This window comes from Serinus canaria, chromosome 15, assembly GCF_022539315.1.
Source record: "Serinus canaria isolate serCan28SL12 chromosome 15, serCan2020, whole genome shotgun sequence".
Lineage (NCBI taxonomy): Eukaryota > Metazoa > Chordata > Aves > Passeriformes > Fringillidae > Serinus > Serinus canaria.
The window spans coordinates 2537928-2559834 of record NC_066329.1 but is presented as its reverse complement, the minus strand read 5'-3'; the positions used below and the strand labels follow the sequence as shown (position 1 = coordinate 2559834).

At 42.7% G+C, this 21907-nt stretch overlaps 1 protein-coding gene across 2 annotated transcripts; it reads left to right on the top strand.

Annotated features, from left to right (window-relative positions):
- The first annotated feature begins 65 nt into the window (after positions 1 to 65).
- On the top strand, positions 66 to 17727 carry KLHL22 (kelch like family member 22). Of its 2 annotated transcripts, none has more exons than XM_050980651.1 (7): positions 66 to 278; positions 8494 to 8746; positions 10989 to 11154; positions 12276 to 12994; positions 14102 to 14294; positions 14953 to 15186; positions 16572 to 17727. In XM_050980651.1, the coding sequence occupies exons 2-7, from the start codon at positions 8520 to 8522 to the stop codon at positions 16947 to 16949; spliced, it is 1917 nt and encodes a 638-aa protein (XP_050836608.1). In that variant the 5' UTR covers positions 66 to 278; positions 8494 to 8519; the 3' UTR covers positions 16950 to 17727. The 2 variants fall into 2 exon arrangements, with proteins under 2 accessions (XP_050836608.1, XP_050836607.1); XM_050980650.1 differs by having other exon boundaries at positions 8477 to 8746.
- The last annotated feature ends 4180 nt before the right edge of the window (positions 17728 to 21907 follow it).

Genomic DNA, 21907 nt, shown 5'->3' with positions numbered 1-21907 from the left:
TGTGAGGCTCGCTGGGAAATGTAGTCCGGCCCAGAAGAGCTACTCGTCGGTGACGGCCCGGGCGCGCCCCGCACTGGCCCCGAGAGTCGCCGCCACGGCAGCCCCGGGTTCCCCGCGGCCGTGACCGGCCCGGCGCTCACCGGGCACAGCCGCGGCACCCGCCCGGGCGGTGCTGGGGCCGCCCACGCCGCCCGCCCCGGTTCCGGCCGCCGCCGCCCCTCCCTCGCCCGGTGGGTTCCGGGTCGCACATGAAGGCGGAGGCGCCGCCGCCGCTCTCGGTAGGTGCTGCGGCGGGGGCGAGGGAGCGCGGGCCCCGGCCGGCCCGCCCGGCGCTCCCCTGCCGGCACCGGCGCTGCCGTTCCGGGGGGCCGCGCGTGGGAGCGTGTCCCGGGCCGACCCCGGGCGAGGCCGCGTCCCCCGCCCAGGGCTGCCCGCGGGCACCGCGGCTCGGGAGGGAGCTCCGCGGCCGGGGCCGCTGCCGGGGCGGTGGCTGCGACCGGGGAGCGTCTGCCGGCGGTGCGACCCGCCCGGGCCGGGCAGCCCCAGCCCCGGTCCCGGTAACCGAGCAGCGCTGCCCGCACCGAGGGGCGGCCCCGGCGGGTGGCAGCGCCTGCAAGGGTAATGTCAGCCCGGCGGGAGAAAGTAAAACCGTGACTGTGCTGGACCCGGCTTTGACCTCCTCCTCAGGGCGGGTCTGGAGCCAGGCTGCCTCAGGGAGGGGTGTGCAGCTCCAGGTCACCTTCCCCCGCAGAGAAAACTGCTCGTTCTCTGTCACTACTGGGAAATGGCCAAGCCATGGGTCAGAACCCCCAGACCCCTACCAGGACAAAATTAATGTGGTAAATAATATGAAAAAAATCATGTTCATGAGAAACTGGAGCTGGAAAGTGCTGGAAGAGGCCCTTGCTCTCTTCCAGGTCATTTCCGTGTTGTGCTTGGCTCAGAAATAATTACTTAATAACTTTTTTCCTCCTTGTTTTTAGAATACTTAGAAAGTCATGATGTGATTTAAGTAATTCAGTAAATCAGGTTCACGTCTTGGCAGCTACCTGAGTTTCTCAAAATTCTTTGAGCAGATTGCCTAATATATAAATTACACAACAGGAAACATTACAGATCTATGAATGTGGGTAAGTTGCAACACTGAAGATACAGGCAGGATAAAATGCTCAAATTAGAAAGCTCATGTTCTTTAGGTTGTTAGTACAACCTAAATAACATGGATTTTCTAATTTGAGTGTTTTACCTTGTCTGTATCTTGAGGTAAGAAAAAATATTTAAATTTAAAAAATTATTCACAGGAGGAAAAATATTTTTTAAATATCCATTTATTTAAATATAGATATACTCCATGGTGGTGTTGTCATATACATTTTAAATGAGGTGCTTTATTCTGGATATGTCTTGGAAATAACTTGTAAAGGGTTTGGGGGGGAAAAAAAAGCAAAACCCCTCAGGTGTTTGCTGAAAGGAATGAATGCCAGCATTTGTGAGACAGCAACATTTGCAAAAGCTGTTTCCCAAGCCACACCTTTTGGTTTCCTCCCACTCTCCAAGTATACTACTAATGCTAGAAAATGAAAATGGCTCAGAAAGTCAATTCAGAGTGTGTTTTCTGCCTATTTCCATTAGTGATGTAAGGGAGGACTGTGTGTACAGACCAGGCAAAAGCAGGTCATCATTTGAGTGCTCAAAAATAATGCTGAGATATAATACAGTACCAAATATCCTCCTTTCTTTCTTTTTTCTTTTCTTTTCTCAGTCAAAAGGAGTTGTTTGGGTTGTTCCTTGTATTTGTAGGAGGTTCCTGAAATTAAGGATTTTAGAATATTTATTTTTGCACAGCTGTGAATGCATAAAGGGATTCTGAAAGAAGAATTACTGATAAAAGCTTCTGCCTTCCCTTTTCCTTGAAAAACCCTGACACTGGCTTAAATTTTATCTACACATAACATGAACTCAGTTGGCTTCTATGTAGCAAGTGCCACTTACACATTATCACACAGTTGGTGAATTATTCTGCTATTTGCACTCCAGTCAGAATGAACAATAGTTTTGCTTTTCATTTTACATTGTTTGTGGCATCACATTTGTTTTCCCAACTATTTTGGCAGGCACCCAGCTGCCTCCCTTCCTGCACACTCCCCGAGTTAGCTGATGTGTGTTTGGGTGTTCTCTGCCCTGTTAGAGCTCTGCTCCACTGCCAGCTCCTGCCTGCAGATCTGCAGCCCCCAGGGCTCAGCACTTTGCCTGTCTTGTCAGGCTTGCAGATGAAGGCTGCTTTAAATCCTAATCCTTGTTACTCCCTTGGGAGAGATGAAGGTGTGGACAGCCTTAGGGCACAGATTTTCAAATTCCTCCAATGCATTAAGACTTTTAAGTGCCTAATGTGTTTGGATCTCAAGCAGCACACCACACTGGCTGTTGTCAGGGAAAAGCTCTGATGAATATGGCCTGCAAGAGGGGACCAAGAGGAGCTACATCACTTTTAACAGCAAAAGCAATGTCATGCTGGGTGGGAGTAACTCCAGATATCCCAGCAGGCAGGAGACAAGCCTGGCTGCAAGGCAGCTTTGGAAGGAGAGACCCTGGGGGGGTCACCCCTGATGAGCAGCTAGGTGAATGTGAATTCTCCAGTGGGGCCCAGCTTCATACTGGGCTGGGTTAGCAAGAGTACAGCTAGTAGGTCATGTGAATTATTATTTCCCACTCTGTTAAGCACTCATAATCCCCCCAAAATTGGAATACTGTGCCCAGTTTTGAGCTCTCTACTGAAAGAAAAAGCTGAGAATTCAGTGGAGGAGCTATACAGGGCAGGAGCACTTCCAAGATACAACACCTGCAAGGCAAGAACACTGAATTTTGTTCAGTACAGGGCAAAAAGAAAAAGGGAAGAGCCAGCTGACATATTTTAAGCGACCTAATGGGCACAGGACAACGTAGAGCCAAACTCTCCTTTGTGGTACAGCATGCCAGGGATGAGAGGCACATGTCACAAATTGCAGGGAAAAAATTCACACAGCTAAAGAAGAAAATAAATCTGCTGGTTAAACAATCAGTTCTCTGACTACTGACAAGGATGGAGATTTTGCACTTGACTAGACAAGGCTCTGCACATCCTGACCCAGTTTTGAAGGTTTCCCTGCTTTGAGCAGATTGGACTAGAGACCTCCCAAGTTTCTTTGCAGTCTAGATGATTCCACATTTCTAAGAAAGCAAGGGACCCCCACCAAGCTGGAGCCACCTGTCCATATGGCAGTGAGCTAAACAGATTTGGATACCTGACACCAGCAAGCCTGAGTTTATTTTGGGCACAGCTGATGCACAAGAAAATATCACAGTCTGCGTAAAACACCTCTTTGTAGTGATGTAACTGACAGCCACGAGCTCTTGAATACAAAAATGTCTGAGTTTCCATAGAAACTAACTTGGTTAATCCTTCCTGCATCCAGCCATTTCTCCACAGTAGAGAATCAAGGCTGTCAGCAGAACTTTACAAAAAGACACCCCCAAACCCACACATGCACCTGGCATTGGGGCATCTCTGTGAGCTGGATGCTGTTCATCCAAGGGGTGAATACTTGGCTAGGTGTGTATCATACCACTCACTACCAACAACAGGCTTCAGCACTGTAATTGATCTATGCCATGTTAAAGCACAGCATCCCTCCCCAGAAAAAGAGAGGCTGAGTTAGTTCCTGTAATGGCAGCATAGGAACACCACGTGTGACAGTGGATCTGTGGTGAAAAATATCATTAGGACAGACATTGCATTCTTCTCTACCTTATCTATCTTGCCATGCCTTTAACTTTTCCCTTCCTCTCTGCTTGTAGTTGAGTTACTCCATTCCTAGACCTGGTGTTCTTGAAAGGATAAGGATTTTCAGTGAGCACAAGAGCAATCAGCATACCAGTTTGTCACCATTTTGCCATTGATCAAACTACAGTGCATTCCCTAAATTCCTCCTGTCCCTGTGCCAGCTTCCTCAGTCATAACCCACATACCTGTATTATGAGAGCAAGTGTTCTGTTGGTGATCAGAGAGGAGATTTTGTTTTAAAAAATTACCATGACTCTTTTCATGGGTAGTTAATGAGTTAGTTCAGTTCAATAATCAGAAGCCTAAGACCTCTACTTTTCTTTGTGCCAGTAATCTGCAGAAGCATGTTGTAGAATTTGAATACAAGACAAGCACAGAGTTATCTCCAGGGCACTGAGACATTTAGCTTTCACTGTGTCCATAGCTTTTTCCCAGGGACCACTGGTGATCCAGTGAACTTTTTGTATAATACAGGAAAGAGAAGGGACTACTCCAGTTCTTTCATGCTCCCTCCATTGCAAGGCATGGCTGCCTTCTCTTGGTTCCCAGATGGAACCCAGACACAGAATGTAGAAGATTTCAGTCTAGTGAAAAAGAGCAGTCTTGTGCTTCTAGGTATCCCTGAGGGTTTTTCTATTTATGGGGGCTTTTTCTGTCTGTTGTAATTTTTTTTAACTCCTTAATTCAAAGTGACCAAACAGCCAACATCTTTCTACACTTGCCTGCAGCCATGCACATGCATTTACTGATCCCATATGCTTTCTTCTTTATGTACTGGAAACTCAGTTGTAATACCATAAAATTAATCCCCACATCAACCTACATCCTCTAAAATCCAAATACAAACTAACATAACTGCAGGCTCAAATACATTGTGCAGCCAGCAAAGAAAATGCCTAGCCTGATTTTCTCTGTAATTTCAAAGTGGTCAGAACAAGGACTCCCCTGTTTCTGCAGACAACACCCCACAGCACATGAGACAATACTTACTATCTTTGCTACTGTTAAAGAAGCCAGTGAACTCAAAGAATTCCTCATATTCAAAGAATTCCTCCTCTTTCCCACCTGCAGGGTTAGTTCTGCAGTACTCAGCCACTGAAGCCCACTGCTAACAGCTGACCACTGAGAAACTTTCTCAAGAAGAGAAGGGAAAGAAAACATATTAGTCAAATTTCTAAGAGCTTGTCTCAGTCACAGAGCTGTTTTCACAATAACAGAAATAAGAGCAGAGAAACCTTAGGTACATCCTCTGAGCAAGAAGCTGAGAGTAGAGAAGCTCAGGATGGAGGAACAAACCTGTTCTGTCTCTCTATCCAGAACTGTCCTGCTTACATTACATTTAGGCAGCTTTGGGTTGGTTTTGGGCTTTTTTAAATAAAGATTAGGCAAAATAGGTTTTTAGACAGCAACAGAGGCACAGAGCACGCTGGTCAGACCACACAGGTTGAGAAGCAGGGTGCTGTGCTTATAGCAACATCCCTCCTCAGCAATTTTGTAATCAGCATTTAGAACAATACCCAAAGAAATGCACAAATGATCAATCAACTCAGCAAACACACTGCATCTAATCCAGAAAACCCAAATGCCAGACCCATCCCACTTCTCCTTCAAAGAAGCCCGCAACAAAACCACACTAACCCTGCCTCAGCAGCTGCTCTTGTACCTTCCTGCCCACCCCAGCTGCTCCTGGTGCAGCTGTGGCAGAGCTGAGCACACTCAGCTGAGGGAATCCTGCTGGCCACATCCCCACAGCCAGCCCGTGGTCCTCTGCCCTCCTTGGGCTTACACCTCTTTTCTAACAGCTCCTGAAACTACCCAGGCAGGAGTTGAGAGGCTTTTGGCTCAAGGAAGACTTAACCACATCTGTCAGTCAGACTTTATAGATTAATACTACAAACATTCACCTTTAATTTTTTAGGCTGGGAGCAGTTCCTTAGGATGATGTACAAGCATGAGTGGTCACCCTGAGGGACATTCCAGCTCACCAGTGACAGCTGAGGTACAGCCCAGGGGCAGGAGTTGGAAACAGGAGGTCAGGACTGCCAGAATTCAGGAAGCAAAGCGTAGCAAAAAATCTGTAGGTTCAGCTGTTAACCAGCCAAAAATCAGCTGTGGAGGATGGTTCAGCTGCACTCCCAGCATCTCTTCTTGGCCACACTGGGTGGTCACAGCAGAGCTGGTTTGTTCAGCTCTTGATAATGGTTGTGGCATAATTGAAGTCTCTATCTATTCAAACTAAGTGTGAGATAAACTCCCTGCAGATCTCCAAGACAGCCCCCACTTGTCACTGAGAGCTATTCAGATACTAATGCTCATGCTGGCTACAGAATCATTAAATAATTTATCCTTTTAATGTATTTCTATTTTCTCTCTCTCATAATACCATTTAATCTTCCTGGTTCCAGTTACTACATTTGTAACATCAGATCTCTTCTGGGGCTTTACTTGCTGAAAGCCTCATCCCCTTTCTGTTACTTTTTCAGATTATTCAGATAGAGAATACATTCTGAACAGTAACTATCTCTAGTCATATTAAATAAAATTAAATAAATAAAGGCTTGCATTATTATATGGGTTTCCCACTCTACCCTGCATGTATCTCTGTAACCTGCTTCTCCAATACATTTATTTGCTAACACTTACTACAGGGTTTCAGTGGCCCCTGTGGTTTTATCTCTCACTTACCTTGCCTTGGCCTCTCTCCCACCAGTGACTGCAGTATATGATACACTATAAGATTGTATCAAAGGTCATGGTGCTTCCCCTAATCCTGAAATGTCCTTGGATTCAGAAAATAGTTCATTTGTTGCTTTTACATCTGCTTCTTGATATAGTGATTTCACTTCCATAGGGACTTCTTTTGATACAGCTCTCTAAGAAGACGAGAAGATAGAACCCGTTTTGGAGCCTTAACCACATTAAATCACATTAACAGAGTTAATCAGTTCCTCATTTGGACCATATGTCACCCTACTTTGGTTTTGCTGCATTTATTTACTTTTAGTGAAATGGGAAATTTCTGATCAACATCACGTAACACTCACTATTTCACTTGCCTTTCTTACTACATTATTTCCCTTGCCTCAATCCATCACTCTCAGTATTCCCCAGGAGCAAATGTAATGATACACTAATGTTTTGTCTGCTTTCATTTGATTTCTAGGAAAAGCATCAACCTGTCATGAAAAATAAGCCATTATTAATCTCTTCAGCTGCTGATGGATAGTTTTCCCTCTCTAATCGACCTGAGTGCTCCCCAGAAGGCTGTTTTGTCAGAGCTCCTCTTCTGAGCTGCTGTCTTGGCTTTGCTGGCAAAGAGCAGATGAACATTAAAACACTTTCTCAGGGTATTTTCCATCCCATTCACCATGCAGCACCACCTTCCTTTTGTTTTGGGCAGTGGAGGGTAACTTCCTCAGGCAGAACAATAAACATTCTCATATTTCTTGGTGTCATCTGGGCAGCTCCTTCCTCGCTGCCACACCCAGAATACCTGCAGTGTTTTGAGATCTCCAGGGCTGCCCTCACTGTCCGTGGCTGGCACAGTGAAACAATGGTTCCATTTCTTCACTCTTTGTTTGGATTTGCTGGGTTTGTTCTCTTCTGCTTCCCTGACTGCTGCTAACCCCTTGTGACTGTCCCTTGTGGCACTAAGCTATTTCCCAGGCTGCTGAAGAGAGGATCTTCTGAATGTGTTAGCAGCCATATCAGCTCACTTACTTCCTTTTGCTAATGGGGGGTGTTTTTTTAATGTGTGCTGACAACTGGATAGAGTCTATAAGCTCTGACTGCCACAACTTCTGACATTCTTCAAAGACAATGGGCAGGGTAAATTACAGGATGGTAGAAGAGGACTCATGAGACTTTAATTGCTTAACCATCGACATGAAACACAATCACTTGCAGATAGCTTTTTACAGGTGTTTCCCAATGTGCCATAGGGGACCTTCCCAGTGTGTCAGTGGCAGCCCTAGAAAAAGGTACAGGATAGCCTTGGACAGTGCCCATTCTAGGGGAAATACCTGCTCTCTGCAGGGAGTCACAGGGAAGTGGAGAGTAGCTGTGCATGCTAGCTTGAAATTGCCAAAATAAAGAAGCTCACTTTGAAGCCTGCAGTTTTGTACAGTATTTTGCACAATTAAGGTTGGAAATGTGCTTAGCTACAGAAAATGCAAAAAACAAACACAGGAAGAGAGAAGAGAGGAGATGCTGTGGTAAAATATTAAGAGAAAGATGAAAGGTGCAGTTTATACTGCTGAAAAGTTACCTGAGAATATTAGGCAGTTTGGAATTTGGCAAAATTTTGGCCCATTTTTCGTTGCAGATGATGCAGAAATACCAAAGAAAGAAGGGGTTTGGTAATGGATTGGGAAGTGAAAGTCTTGCTGAGAAAAACAAATACCCATGTGCCACATACTCTGATATTGGGGTGAAAACCCAGGAGTCAGAATACCTGTTTTTGGAAAACCTTATTCTACCACTTTGGTGTGCTGATGTTCATCTGTGTTTTTTCAGTATAATTTGGGATCATTTGTCCAGGACAGAAGTGTCTCTCCATTGCCTGAAGAGTGGCTTTATTTTCTGTGACGGGCAAGGGTCAGAGCACCGTTTGTAAAACAAAAAGCACAAACCTCTGCCGATTCTGTTGTCTCACAGATTTAATTCTGCTGCAGCTGGTGGCTGAGCATTTCTGCCTGGGATGGCGGAGGAGCAGGAGCTGACTCAGGCCCACAGAGCTGCCCTGGAGCCGCCGGCGCAGCAGCGCAGCAGCAGCACTTACCGCAGCGCGGAGCACTCGCAGGCGCTGCTCAGCGGGCTGCTGTCGCTCAGGGACAGCAGCATCCTCTTCGATGTGGTGCTGGTGGTGGAGGACAAACCCATCGAGGCCCATCGCATCCTCCTGGCTGCCTCCTGTGACTACTTCAGGTACGCTGCTGTCGCCCTGCTTTTTGAAGTTTTTCTTATGTTTGCATTCTTTCTCACGCACTTTGTGTAAAGAACTTCTTGGTTTGCATTCTTTTATGGAAAAAGTGAAATTTGATAGACTGTTGGTTTGTCCAGTGTCATTGGAGGGGCGGCACTGTCATTCTCCAATCCACTGTCACTTTTGGAAATCTATAAATGTTTTATAAATCTACCCTCTTATACCTTAGAAAGTCCTCTGTGATGGTGTTTGCAGGGGTCTTAGGACAAGGGAAGAGATGAGAATCTTGACTCTGTGTTTCAGAAGGTTGATTTATTATTTGATGATATATATTATTTTAAAAGAAAATGATATATTAAAACTTATTAAAAGAGTAGAAGAAAGGATTTAATCAGAAGGTTAGCAAGGAATAGAAAGGAATGATAACAAAAGCTCATGACTCTCAGAGAGTCTGAGCCAGCTGACTGTGACTGGCCATCAATTAGAAACAACCACATGAGACCAATCAAAGATGCACTTGCTGCATTCCTCAGCAGCAGATAATTATTGTTTACATTTTGTTTCTGAGGCCTCTCAGCTTCTCAGGAGAAAAATCATAGCAAAAAGATTTTTCATAAAATATTTCTGTGACAGTCTGCATCATTTTATTTAATGTCTTAGAGTGACACGTGGCAGCAACAGGCATGTGTTGTGGTGTTGTTGTGGGTCTTAGGACCAGGTGAGAGAAAAGAATTGACTCCCAGTTCTCAGAAGGCTGATTTATTCTTCTATGATATTATATTAAAAGAAAATTATATATTAAAACTATACTAAAGAAAGAGAAAGGAGACATCAGAAGGCTTGAAAAGAATGAATAAAAAAACTCGTTACTGACTCAGAGAGTCTGACACAACTGGACTGGGATTGGTTATTAAGTAAAAACAATTCACATGCTGGGTAAACAATTCTCCAAATCATATTCCAAAGTTGTAAAACATGGAAAAGTTGAAGCTTCTCAGGAGAAAAAACAGGCACGTGTCTGGCTGTTAGTCACAGCTGTGACATCCAAAGCTTCTGGCTGGGCAGACTCCTTCTGAATGGAAAATCAGACCTGTAAGATGGAGCTGAGGCTCTTGTAGCCACATTTCTTCTCACAGAGAAAAGCAAGGCAATCTTCCCAAGAATATTTCTGGGATTCACATTCTCTGAACCTCAGAGAATGATCAAAACATTTCTTATCTCATTTGCTGTGCCTGTATGTGCAAAAGTAGAATGCAATATGGAGATTGTTTACCCAAAGTGAGGATGTTTTGTTTCCTTGGCCTATCAGGACCAGGTGTGTGTGTCAGGATGGAGTGCAGTTGAGTGCTTGGCAGGTTCAGTTTAGATGCAATGTAATAAAGTATAATAAAGTAATTAATTAGCTTTCTTTTGCTCTTTCTGCAATACTGCCTCCTGCCTGTTCCTGTGTCATTCTCAGTGCAAGAGTGACAGGCTGTTTCAAAATACTAACTATGGCTTTATTCATCTCTCTGTTATTTCTCTGCAGAAATAAAGCTCTTGTTCCTGCACACTGAGCTTACCTCCACTAAATTCACTGTGGTACTTGGAGGTTTATAAAGAGGAGAGACTATCTGAACTGGTGTCTTCTGCTTAAGTGCACTCTAAGTGGCTTTTAACATATCCTTAGCATTGTAAGACCTTGCCTGTGGTGATGATCATTTCATAATACACAAAAACTCACTGGAGCTGGGTCACTGTTGTGTGCCTATAGGGTGACTCACTGGCCATTAAACCAGGCAGTCCCCAGGCAGTTCCCAGGCAGTTTGGTGAGCAGTTTCTTTGTTTTCATAAAGCAAACACCAAAGTCAATCCGGACAAACTTCTAATTGAAAGAGGAACTGCTATACCTTGGAAAAAAATTTCCACTGTCCTGAGTTCCTCTGTGTTTCCTCTTCCCCCACACTCAGAGTATCTGCCTTTGACCATTGACTGTCCAGATACTGGGTGTGTATTGAAGTCCTTCACCTGTGAACTGTACTTTCTAGGTTGCCCCTGCTGTTTCCCTGCACAATGAAGTGTTAGTTTCTTAGGACCTAAAGGCCTGTACTCTTAACTTAGAGGAGAGGTAATCACATTAAAGTGTCCAGCTAGGTTTTTGTATTTCCGAATATTTTTTATGTTCCCAGGACAACATAAGATGAGCAAACTGGAAATAGCTTCAATGCAAATCTGCCATAGCATGTGCCATTGTCTGTTTTGCAGAGGAATGTTTGCAGGAGGATTAAGAGAGATGGAACAAGAAGAAGTTCATATTCATGGCATCTCCTACAATGCAATGTGTAAAATCTTGAACTTCATTTACACTTCTGAGCTGGAACTCAGTGTGAACAGTGTACAGGAAACCTTAGCTGCAGCCTGTCAGCTTCAGGTGAGGTACTGGGAGATGCGACAAAAAAGAAACAAGAAACAAAAGTAATGATGAAAGAAACAGAAAACATGGATATCTGGTTAGAGGGAATGTTAAGAGGGGAGCATGGATGGGCATGGTAAGAAGGATTTCTGGGATGCTGTAGCCACTGGAACTAACTGTGGAAGGGTAGGAACAATGAATGGGTACTTGCACATCTCATTTGTGCCAATGGTTTCATCAGTTAAAACATTACCCATTTCATCTAGAGGAGTATTTTATGTAGCATTGACTTTCACTGATCTGTTTATGAAAGCTTCCCTGAAACAGAATATCCCTGGCCTATGGTAAGGAACAGGGTGTGCTGCTCAGAAATTGTGCTGCTCAAGGTGAGTCCACAGGCACATGACCTCTCCTGACCTCATCACTACAGGAAATCCTGCCACTATGGTTTGCACTAAGTGCAGGGGTCATGTGCTTTTAAGACAAGTTTTTTTTTCTCTAATTTCCCCTGCAGCTAATTGCTGCACAAGGCTTTGGTACTAAATCTTTGTGAGTGCTTGCTTTGGTTGGTTTTTACACACTTTGTTAGCAGAGGGGCTCCTGGACAGCAGTTAGTTCTTTGTTTCTCCTGCCAGATATACAACTTCAAATTGTGTTCAGAAGACAACACTAAATACTCATTTTCCTTTCCAATGGTTTCCTATGTTCTTGAGTGAATCATTTGTTACAGATACAATCTTTGATATAGTATATCTCTAGTGCTCTGGAAAAACAAGCACAGGGTGACTAATCACCATGCCCTGTGTCTGTTTTCCTGGCTGCTCCAAGGCAGGCTGCAGAGCAGGCAGTGCCCCGTGTCCCACATGTCCCACAAGGCACATTGCTGCTGCACCTGAAGCCAAACTTAAGTCTTGCAGTAGAGCATGGCTAGAAGAGCTGTGTTATATTCATCCACATACCCATGCTGAGTTCTCTTTCTCTGGGGAAAGGTGAATAGGGCACAAGTGACCATGGTGGTCAGACTGTGAGGAGAGAAGGGATTTCATGGACAATTTCCTTGCAGTCATCCCAGGCTTCAGTCCTGTCTCTCAAGTGTGGGGCAGGTGGTGTTTGAAATGAAAAACCTCTCTCTCTTGCAGATTCCAGAAGTCATTAAGTTCTGTTGTGATTTCCTCATGTCCTGGGTGGATGAAGAGAACATCCTTGATGTCTACAGACTAGCTGACCACTATGACTTAAAGCATTTGAGTGAGCAGCTGGACTCCTACATTCTGAAGAACTTCACAGCTTTCTCAAGGACACAAGTGTACCGACAGCTGCCCCTGCAGAAGGTCTACTCCCTTCTCAGCAGCAACCGTTTGGAGGTTAACTATGAGTTTGAAGTTTATGATGGAGCACTTTTTTATCATTATTCTCCAGAGGAACTGGAGACGGATCAGGTCTCCCTGATGGAGCCCCTTAAGCTACTTGAGACAGTTCGTTTTCCTCTGATGGAACCCCAGATCCTGCAAAGACTTCATGACAAATTAAGTCCATGTCCTTTAAAAGATACAGTTGCAGATGCATTAATGTACCACAAGAATGAATGTCTTCAGCCAATGCTTCAGAGCTCCCAGACACAGCTGAGATCAGAGTTCCAGTGTGTAGTGGGATTTGGAGGGATGCATTCTATTCCATCCATTGTCCTCAGCGATCAAGCCAAGTATCTGAACCCCTTGTTGGGGGAGTGGAGGCACTTTACAGCTGCACTAGCCCCCAGAATGTCCAACCAAGGGATTGCTGTTCTCAATAACTTTGTATATTTGATTGGTGGAGACAACAATGTAAGTGGTTTTCGAGCAGAGTCGAGGTGTTGGAGGTAAGATAAGGATAATCTTGCTATTCATTTTACTGCCACCCTGTTGCCCATTTCTGAGTCAGTAAGCCAACAGACAGTCAGCACACTTGCCAGCCAAAGATCAGGAACTAAGCAGGAGCCTCACTGAAAGAAAACACAAGAAATGAGCTTCATAGTAACAGGAAGCTCCCAGCAGTGCTTATGAGACAAAGCTGAGCCTGACAGTGTAGAAACAGCTACTCATTCAAGAGTATTACTTGTGCTTCTTTCTGACGTGTTGGAGGAGGGAAGTATTAAAGGTGTGGGAAGCAGTAATAAGCCTGAACTCTAGGCTGTCTAGATATTCTCTTACTAGCATTTTCTGGAAGTCTTCTATGTGTAGTTTTTGTCCCAATACAAAAGGATTTTAAATAAAATGCTATTACTAACAGATTTTCAAAAATCTGTGTGCACAATAGCAGCATTCCAGAGTGCTTTTATATTACTATGTAGGGAAGAGCAGGAGGAACAGGTTTAGACCTTCATGCCCATTATGTTGCAAAAACAGATATAAACCCTTCTGTCTTTATATTATGCTCAGTTTTACAAGTCTTAGCTGAGTTGCTCTTATTTTATGGCATGCATAGTTTCAATTCTCAGCCAGTTTTCTCTGTAACTAAAATTTCCAGATAAGAGAGATAGTTTGACATGAAAGTGAATCATGAGATTCACTTTGAGCAGCAGATATTTGGGGAAAAGTATCAAAGAAACTACCATGTATTTATGCCCTTCTTGTATTCTTGAAGATTCAGATTTAGTCTTTGTGCTATTTTTAGACTGTGTTACTTTGTAGAATGGCTTTGTGCAAACAGAGATTGTGATATGTAACCTGACAGCAGTGTACAAGATAATGGAAAACCTAGGCTTTGATAACATGATTATGTCAGCCAAAGTACATCTTCTATAAATAGAATAAAACAACTTTGCTAATAATAAAATGCTGACAAGGCCAAATTTCACCTCACTTAGAGATGAGCTCAATTTCAGCTGAAGCCAGTGCAGTAACCCACATCCACGGAGCTATCTGGTATTCCTGCAGTGATTCTGCAGCTGCAGGAATAACTTTCTTTGATCCCATTCTTTTCCAAGGTATGACCCACGACACAACAGATGGTTCCAGATCCAGTCCCTGCAGCAAGAGCACGCTGACCTCAGTGTTTGTGTCGTGGACAACTATATTTATGCCGTCGCAGGCCGAGATTACCATGAAGACCTGAGGGAAGTGGAGAGGTATGACCCTAAAACCAACACTTGGGAATATGTGACACCTCTGAAGAAGGAGGTAAGGAGTGCATTAGCCACACACACTACTACAGTCCCCCAATTCCTGATTTAAGCTTGCTAGATGTTTTTCTCAGGTGTAACTTTTAATTTGCTGATATTCAGATGGAAAGCAGTAAACTCTGTATATGGAGTAAATGGATTACAAGAAAATTAAATAATAGCATATGTAAATTTCATTTTCCAGTTTAATGCTTATTTTTCCTGTCTCTTGTTGATTTTGCCTGCACCTTTATTGTGTTAATTATTAAAACTGTTAATAAAACAAATAATAAATGTGTGTCACTGCTGAAAATATAAAAAGCCTGAATTGAGTGCTACTAAGTAGAATAACTTGCATTCCTGATAACACTGCTTCTATAAGAAAAATCACCAATAAAAAGGCTTCCAAGTAGATTAGGGAGTAAAGTTATAGTATGAAGGAGCAATAAAGACAGAGAATGCTGCTGTTCTGGAACTTTTAGAAATTCTAGTGTGTTTCATTCAGAAATTCACAATTATCTTAGAAAGAACTGTCCATAAGCAAATCCTTTCTGCTTTTTGATCTCTGCATAACTCATGACCAATGTCACTCCCTTCATGTCTATTTCCTGCTTCAAAACCGGGAGAAATACACAAATGCAGAGCTGAAGCTCTTGCTTTGCCGGTGTGCTGTGCAGGTGTACGCCCACGCGGGAGCGGCGCTGGATGGGAAGATGTACATCACGTGTGGCAGGAGAGGAGAGGATTACCTGAAGGAGCTGCAGTGCTATGACCCCAGGACGGACCGCTGGGACGTGCTGGCAGACGGCCCCGTGCGGCGCGCCTGGCACGGCATGGCCGCGCTGCTGGGCAAGCTCTACGTCATCGGGGGCAGCAACAACGACTCCGGCTACAGGAGGGACGTTCACCAGGTGAGACCAGGTCACGCCCGCGCCTTTTCTTGCTTCTTGTGGATGCTGGCACTTAGCTGTAACGTCTGTCTCCTACTAAGTATGCAAATAAAATTGTCTGCTCAGCTAGAGGAGCTCCCCCCACTCACCTGCAGAGCTGGCAATGATTTATTTACTGTTGTCTGTCTTGAACACTTTGTCTCACCCACAAAGCATTAAAGCTCTAGCACTTGGAATTCTTACCAACTTTAAAACATCTCTGATGGATATCTTCATTGGCATGCATATGCCCAGTAAGCAGCACATCAGTTAAATTTGCTTTAAGCTGTCTTTACAGTCATTTTTTCTAAGTGGAGAATTTTTGAATTACCAATGTGTAATTGCAGGGCAGAGCTGTTGAGGATATGTTGGATGGCAGTTGTATAACGCAATTAAAATGTACAGTTTGGTAAGGGACATATGGAGAGAATTCTCTTCAACCTTATTCCAGCTTCTAGAACTGCTAGACACTTGAAAAGAAGAAGAAATGCAGTAAGCTCCTGCATATTACCCCTACTTGGGGTATGTTGGATGGCAGTTGTATAATGCAATTAAAATGTACAGTATGGTAAGAGACATCTCGAGAGAACCTTATTCCAGCTTCTAGAACTGCCAAAGACTTGAAAAGAAGAAGAAATGCAGAGAAATGCAGTAAGTTCCTGCATATTTACCCTACCTGGGGGTATGCTGGATAGCAGTTGTATAATGCAATTAAAATGTACGTATCTGATGGTAAGGGACATCTGGAGAGAATTCTCTTCACACTTATTCCAGCTTCTAGAATGCTAGGGACTTGAAAAGAAGACACAAAAAGTAACTGGTTTTATAGAGCCAGTGGAGATGGCAGAATTAAATCTAGCTGAAGAGTGTGTCTGAATGATAAGAAGGTGCCTACAAATGAAAGCAGTTAGCCAAGTAGGTACCAAATGAAATCTGAAGCTCTCCAACATATGGCACAGAGGCAGCTTAGCAGATTTGTCATGTTTGTATGTTCCAGCATTTCTTCTCTAATGCAAACAGGTGAATTACTTAGCTCATATTAGCACGTGTCTCCATCTCTTTCAGTTTTGTAGACATTTTTGGAATGACATAAAGCTGTTACTCCAGCAGCAGGGCCAGAACTTATGATTTCAAAGCTATGTGGCAACTGTGCACAATTTTCTGCTGAGCACTGTATTGTATTAGATAGTCACATGCTGTCTCCATTATCAACACACTGTCAAAGGACTGATGATATTCCTTCCTAAATAGTTTACTTCATGGCCAGGGTACAAGTTTGTGGCCAAGGATAAACTGGCCAAGCATAAAAATATGGCCAAGGATACAAGTCCAGTTTTGCCTTCTCTCTTTTCTTTTTTGTTTTCCAGGTTGCCTGCTATAAGCCAAGCACTGATCAGTGGACAAATGTATGCCCACTTCCTGCAGGACATGGAGAGCCAGGCATTGCAGTCTTAGACAACAGGATTTATGTCTTGGGAGGCAGATCCCACAACAGGGGAATCCGCATGGACTATGTGCACATTTATGATGCAGAGAGAGACTGTTGGGAGGAAGGACCCCAACTGGAGGATGACATTTCTGGCATGGCTGCCTGTGTCCTCACATTGCCCAGGGCTGTTTTAATGGAAACAGAGAAGTGGCTCTCAGAATGGCAGGCAGACCGAATGAAGCATCATCTTGACTTTCCACCAGAAGTTATGAGTGTATCAGACTGGGAGGAATTTGACAACTCAAGTGAAGATTAGAAAACTTTTTTTCTTTTTTCTTTTTTTTTTGCCAGTGGATGAAGAAATGTAGGCTTGGGGAAAGTACTTGAGAGATTTTATATGTCTTTCTTATATCATAAAAGTATTGAAAGGTTTTAAAAATAAGTGTTCCGCACAAAATGCTATTCACAGTCAATACCTTCCCATCTGCAAGTGTCCTGCACAAAATGCACTTACAGTCATACTGCCCACCTGCCCGAAAGCAGCATTTTTACAGTAACCACACAACTGCCATTTCCCCCCGTTGTATAGAGGTTCTTGTACTTTGAAGGAGGCTTTTCTCAGCCTTCAGCATGGACAGAAAAAAAGCACAGAAGGCTCAGCTTGACTAGCTTCTTTCCTTCCAGCTTTTAGCTCAAAATAGCTTATTGAGATTTTTTTCCCCTTTTCTTTTGGGTAATAAAACTTCCTAGCTAGCTTAATACAAGAAGGTAACACCTAGTGCTGCCCTCCTGTGCCAGGTGTCAGACAGCTTGATTAGTTTTTCAGCAAGAGTGAACATACAGAAACAGGAAGAGTAGCAAGTCTGAACCTTCATCTCATCTGGGCATGCAGCCATCCTTTTAACTGGCTGAGAGTCTGTGAACTGACACCCACTCCTGAACTTCTATACTGCAAGTTCTGTCAACACAGTGGAAAGAAGATTTCTAGAAAAATCTCTCTGTACAAAATATGGCAATCTCATCATTTCAGTGTCAGACACATTTCGTTGTTCTCAACCATAAATTAATAAATTCTTGTCAGAACTTTTTTTTAACTGCTGTCTCCGTTTTATTAACAGTGATGTGGTGGCTGAAAGTTTCATTATATCCTACAGCAGGATTGGCAGAGTTACAGCAGCCAGGGAGATGGGCAATTTTTTCATTCTTTTATTATATGCCTTACAAGAGAATAAAGAGAGCAGACATTGGTTTGCCACAGCAAAAGAAAAAAATAATGAGCTAACAAGAAGTATGGAAGATTACACTGGTCCAAGACCCTGCAGTAGCTGAACTGATGCCAGGAACTACAGCTGAGAAAGATAAGGCACAGTAAATCCTTCCTTCATGAGGCCTTAAAATAATTGGTTCCTGACTCACTCCCATCTTGCTTAACATTAGGTTAGAAGCTGATTTAAAGTCTGAACCAGTGTGATACTGAACACTATGAGATCCTTCCTCTTGGAGGGGTGGAGTAATCAGTGCACCAGAAAATCCTGAAAAACTCCCCAAAGCTCTTAAATCTTACAGCAATAATGGGCTTGCAGAAAGGCAAATCCAGTGACAATCAGAATGGCATGGGACTAGGCAAGTGTCATCACCCCGTGACAAACACTGCACGTGGATCTGCTACTTCAGAGAAATGCAGGAAGCTCCTGCATATTCCCCCTGCTTGGGGGTATTGGTTATGGAAGCAAAGATGATTTCAAAACAGACCTCAATTACTCTGCTTTAATAGACTAGGCTGCTGGAAAAAGATTCAAGAGTATTTGCACATTTGTTTAAATAAGTTCAATAGCTTTTTCTTGGTGAGAGTGGCATTTGTTGGACTTCAACACTGTCAGTTTTCTCCAGCACTTCTTTCACTGTCATTTCTTCAGCACTGTCAATTTTCAGCTCCATCTGTGAACCTTTGCCAATTGGCAAATAAAAGTCCAGCAGAAAACCCTGATAATAAGTTTTTTCAGAAAATACCTTTTAGATAGTGAGCTCTGGACTGCACACAGGGTCTGGAAATACAGACATTATTACACTGCAATATTAGAGACTGATAAATATTCCTTTTTTGCCTACAGAGTTACTTGTAACATGTAGGAATTAAATGTAGCCTGCAGATTGTAAGGACATACCTGTCTGACCTGGGTATCACTAGAACCACTCCTTCCAGACTGCAGGTGGCAATTTGTTTCCTCTGCAAACAGTGATTAAAGTGTTGCTTCTGACTGGCATCTAACTCAATGCAGTGCATTTTCCACTTTAACCAGCACCTCTAGAAAGACCAGTGATGCCCTGTGTAGGGTTATTTTTGTTATTTAGATGAAACCTTACTTAGCCTCTTTAATAATGAAAAAATAATTAATCATTCTGTGTCGAGCTCCTTTTCCTATGTGTACCACTAGAGGGTATTGCTCACTGTTACAAACAACCAACCTGAGAGGCTAATTCTTAGATTACACAGAATAGAAGACATTCATGAGTAATTAATGAGCCAAAGAAACATCCTGAGAAAAGTTTGGGGGGGAGAGGGTTTCCACCTTCTACCCTGTCACTCCTTCTGTGTGTGAATACTGATTTCTAAAGAGCCCATCCATTATTCCATTTATCAGCATATGCTATTTTGTGATTGCATTAGTCACTAAATGTTGCAGTTGGATGCTCTGCAAAGCTAATGAATATAAGGCTCAGAATGCAGTTGCAAGGAAAATACTTAAAGCAGATGCTCACCTACCTTAGCACTGCATTATTTTTCTCTTATTTTTACTTACTGGTATAATAACCCTAAGTTACAGGAACTAACCCTAAGGGCAAGTAATATTTGATAAAAATATAACTTTTTGCTTTCAGGCCCAAAGTTTCTTTACATCTGAGCAAAATGTGACTGTTGAAAGTTAAGTATGCACTATCTTACTTGCTTGTATTTCATTTAGGTAAAAAACCACAGAGTTTAGCTCAAACCAGCCTAATCATTTTTTTAGCAGTAGCTCATTTTAGGCCAGCAAGTCTTTTTTTCAGACTTGCACACAGGCTAAATAATAATAAAATTGCTTTGCTTTAAAAATGTCAATTTTCTCTTACTCAGCCAACATAAAGCACTTCTTGTTTATTACCATTACCTATGTAAACAAAATAGGAAAGGTTTCAAGTTTGATAGCAGTATTTTTCATGTTTCTGCAGGAAAAATTACAGGTTGGTACAAGAGCTGTAATTATTATTGATTGGTTTTCCTTTCAGGAATTGAACTTTGATGAGCCCACTTAAGCTTTCTGTTACTTCAAGAAATACATGTACTCATAGGGATTTCCAGCTGATTCTGTATTTTTTTTAATTTATAAATTCTCTGGTGCCCTAAATATGTCAATCTTGTATCTGACAGTAAAAGACTTTTTATTTTTTTTTATAGTAAGCTCTCTGAGCCAGTATAAAACAAGACATTGTGGACAGATGGACAATGAGCTAAGAAAGCTTTAAGTTATTTCTGGTCTGTGAGAGAACAATCAAACAGCTCTTCCAGAACTGAGTGATCAAAATACCAACACTTAAACTGCTGATACATTAGGAAGTCCAGAAGAATAGTAATTAGCTTCCTTGATGATCTATTTTCCTATTTCCTGCCAGCACAGAGGTAAAGCTGTACAGGCATATTTGCCAGATTTGTAATTAGTGGACTTGTATCCTGAAGTATTTCAGGCTTCCACATTTGCAGAAGTGATTGTGATTGCTTCAGTTTTGTTTCACAACTGCTTTCACTACTGTATTTCTTCTCCAGCTGTCTACTTCCAAATCCAACACATCCTTTCCCATTTTCCTCCTAGTTTAAATTAGGGTCGTTAATTTTGCATTGGAAGCATACCCAGTACTTGATTTGAAACAAAATAAAGATTCTTACTCTGTACCCTTGACAGAAATTTACTCTCCTTACTTAGGGATGAGCCACATGCACAATTTATTTGGCACTCAGCCCAAGTGATGGGATCAAAAGCTTCTGGTGAAAGGAAGAAGGAACAGCTGGGCACAGGGAAAGAGGTACAGGGCCTTCTCAAGGGAATATTCTGCCAACTGAGCTTTATTTCATGGGCAGCTGATGCACTTTTGAGCTCCCCATCTCCCCCACTGCATTAAAACTGGCCCTGCTCAGCTGCCAACAGGTGAAGTCAAAGAGCATAAAGGTATTTGTATGTACTAAAAAGGTAAAGTGGTACCAGACATGCATCTATTCTTCCTAAACCAAATGCATTTGTAGGGATGTAATACACCTGAGATGACTGGCTGTAGTCTAGGGAGTTGAAGCCCAGTCTTATCAGAAAACATTAATTATGAACAAGTCACCTTTTTCTCATGTGGAAGTAGAATGTGGGATCTCTTACCTAGACTATCTGGTTTAGTTTAACCACAGTTGCTAGAACTGAGGAGGGAATTACTTGAAGGATGCACACAACCTGCATACATACAAGTTCAGAAAATCTAATTTGAAAGTTCCTTCCAACACCTCTCCATGCCTTAGAATCCTCTCTGGATGGGAAGGTGGAAGTGTTGGTTCTCCAGCAGCAGTCCAGCCCCATGCAGTACTGCACAAAAACTGGTTCATAATTAATACTACTTATTTCTGACATGTCCCAACTATTCTGAGATTCTAGTATTATCTCTACAAAATGGAGGCAAAATCAGTATGTATTTTTTGGTTTTGTTTTAACAAAAATTGTAATTCAATCAAATGAAGCAGGAATTTTTCTTTCCTTTTTATATATAATGAGTAAATCTGCTGCTAACTTACAGCTCTTGTAATTATTTTTAAACATTATTTAGCATATTATTGCAAGTCCAATTGCTATCTTTGAATCTGTATTTTGGCCATGGTCAAACAGAAAGCAAGCCAGATCTGTTCAAATGACACAAGAAAACATCATAACTTTCATATTCTATTGTAGCCTGTCTACAGGTGTTTAAAACTGACTCTTACTGGCAGATACAAGCACTTAAACCACGAGGAATGGATCAGATGTATAGCTAGTAAGTAGTATTTCCTAGTAATGGATGAAATTTTTTGCATAGATGTGACTTTTCAGATGCAATTATTCATCTCTAGGTCACTGTTTTGCTGTACATGACTAACAGCTGTTGTTTTCCACCCAGGAGATGGCTGTATGTCAGCGCCTGGTAAAATGATACCTGCACATGGATTCAGGGGCTACTTTAAGATCCTTTCATCTTAATGATGAGACTTTTCCTGGATGGTTTTGT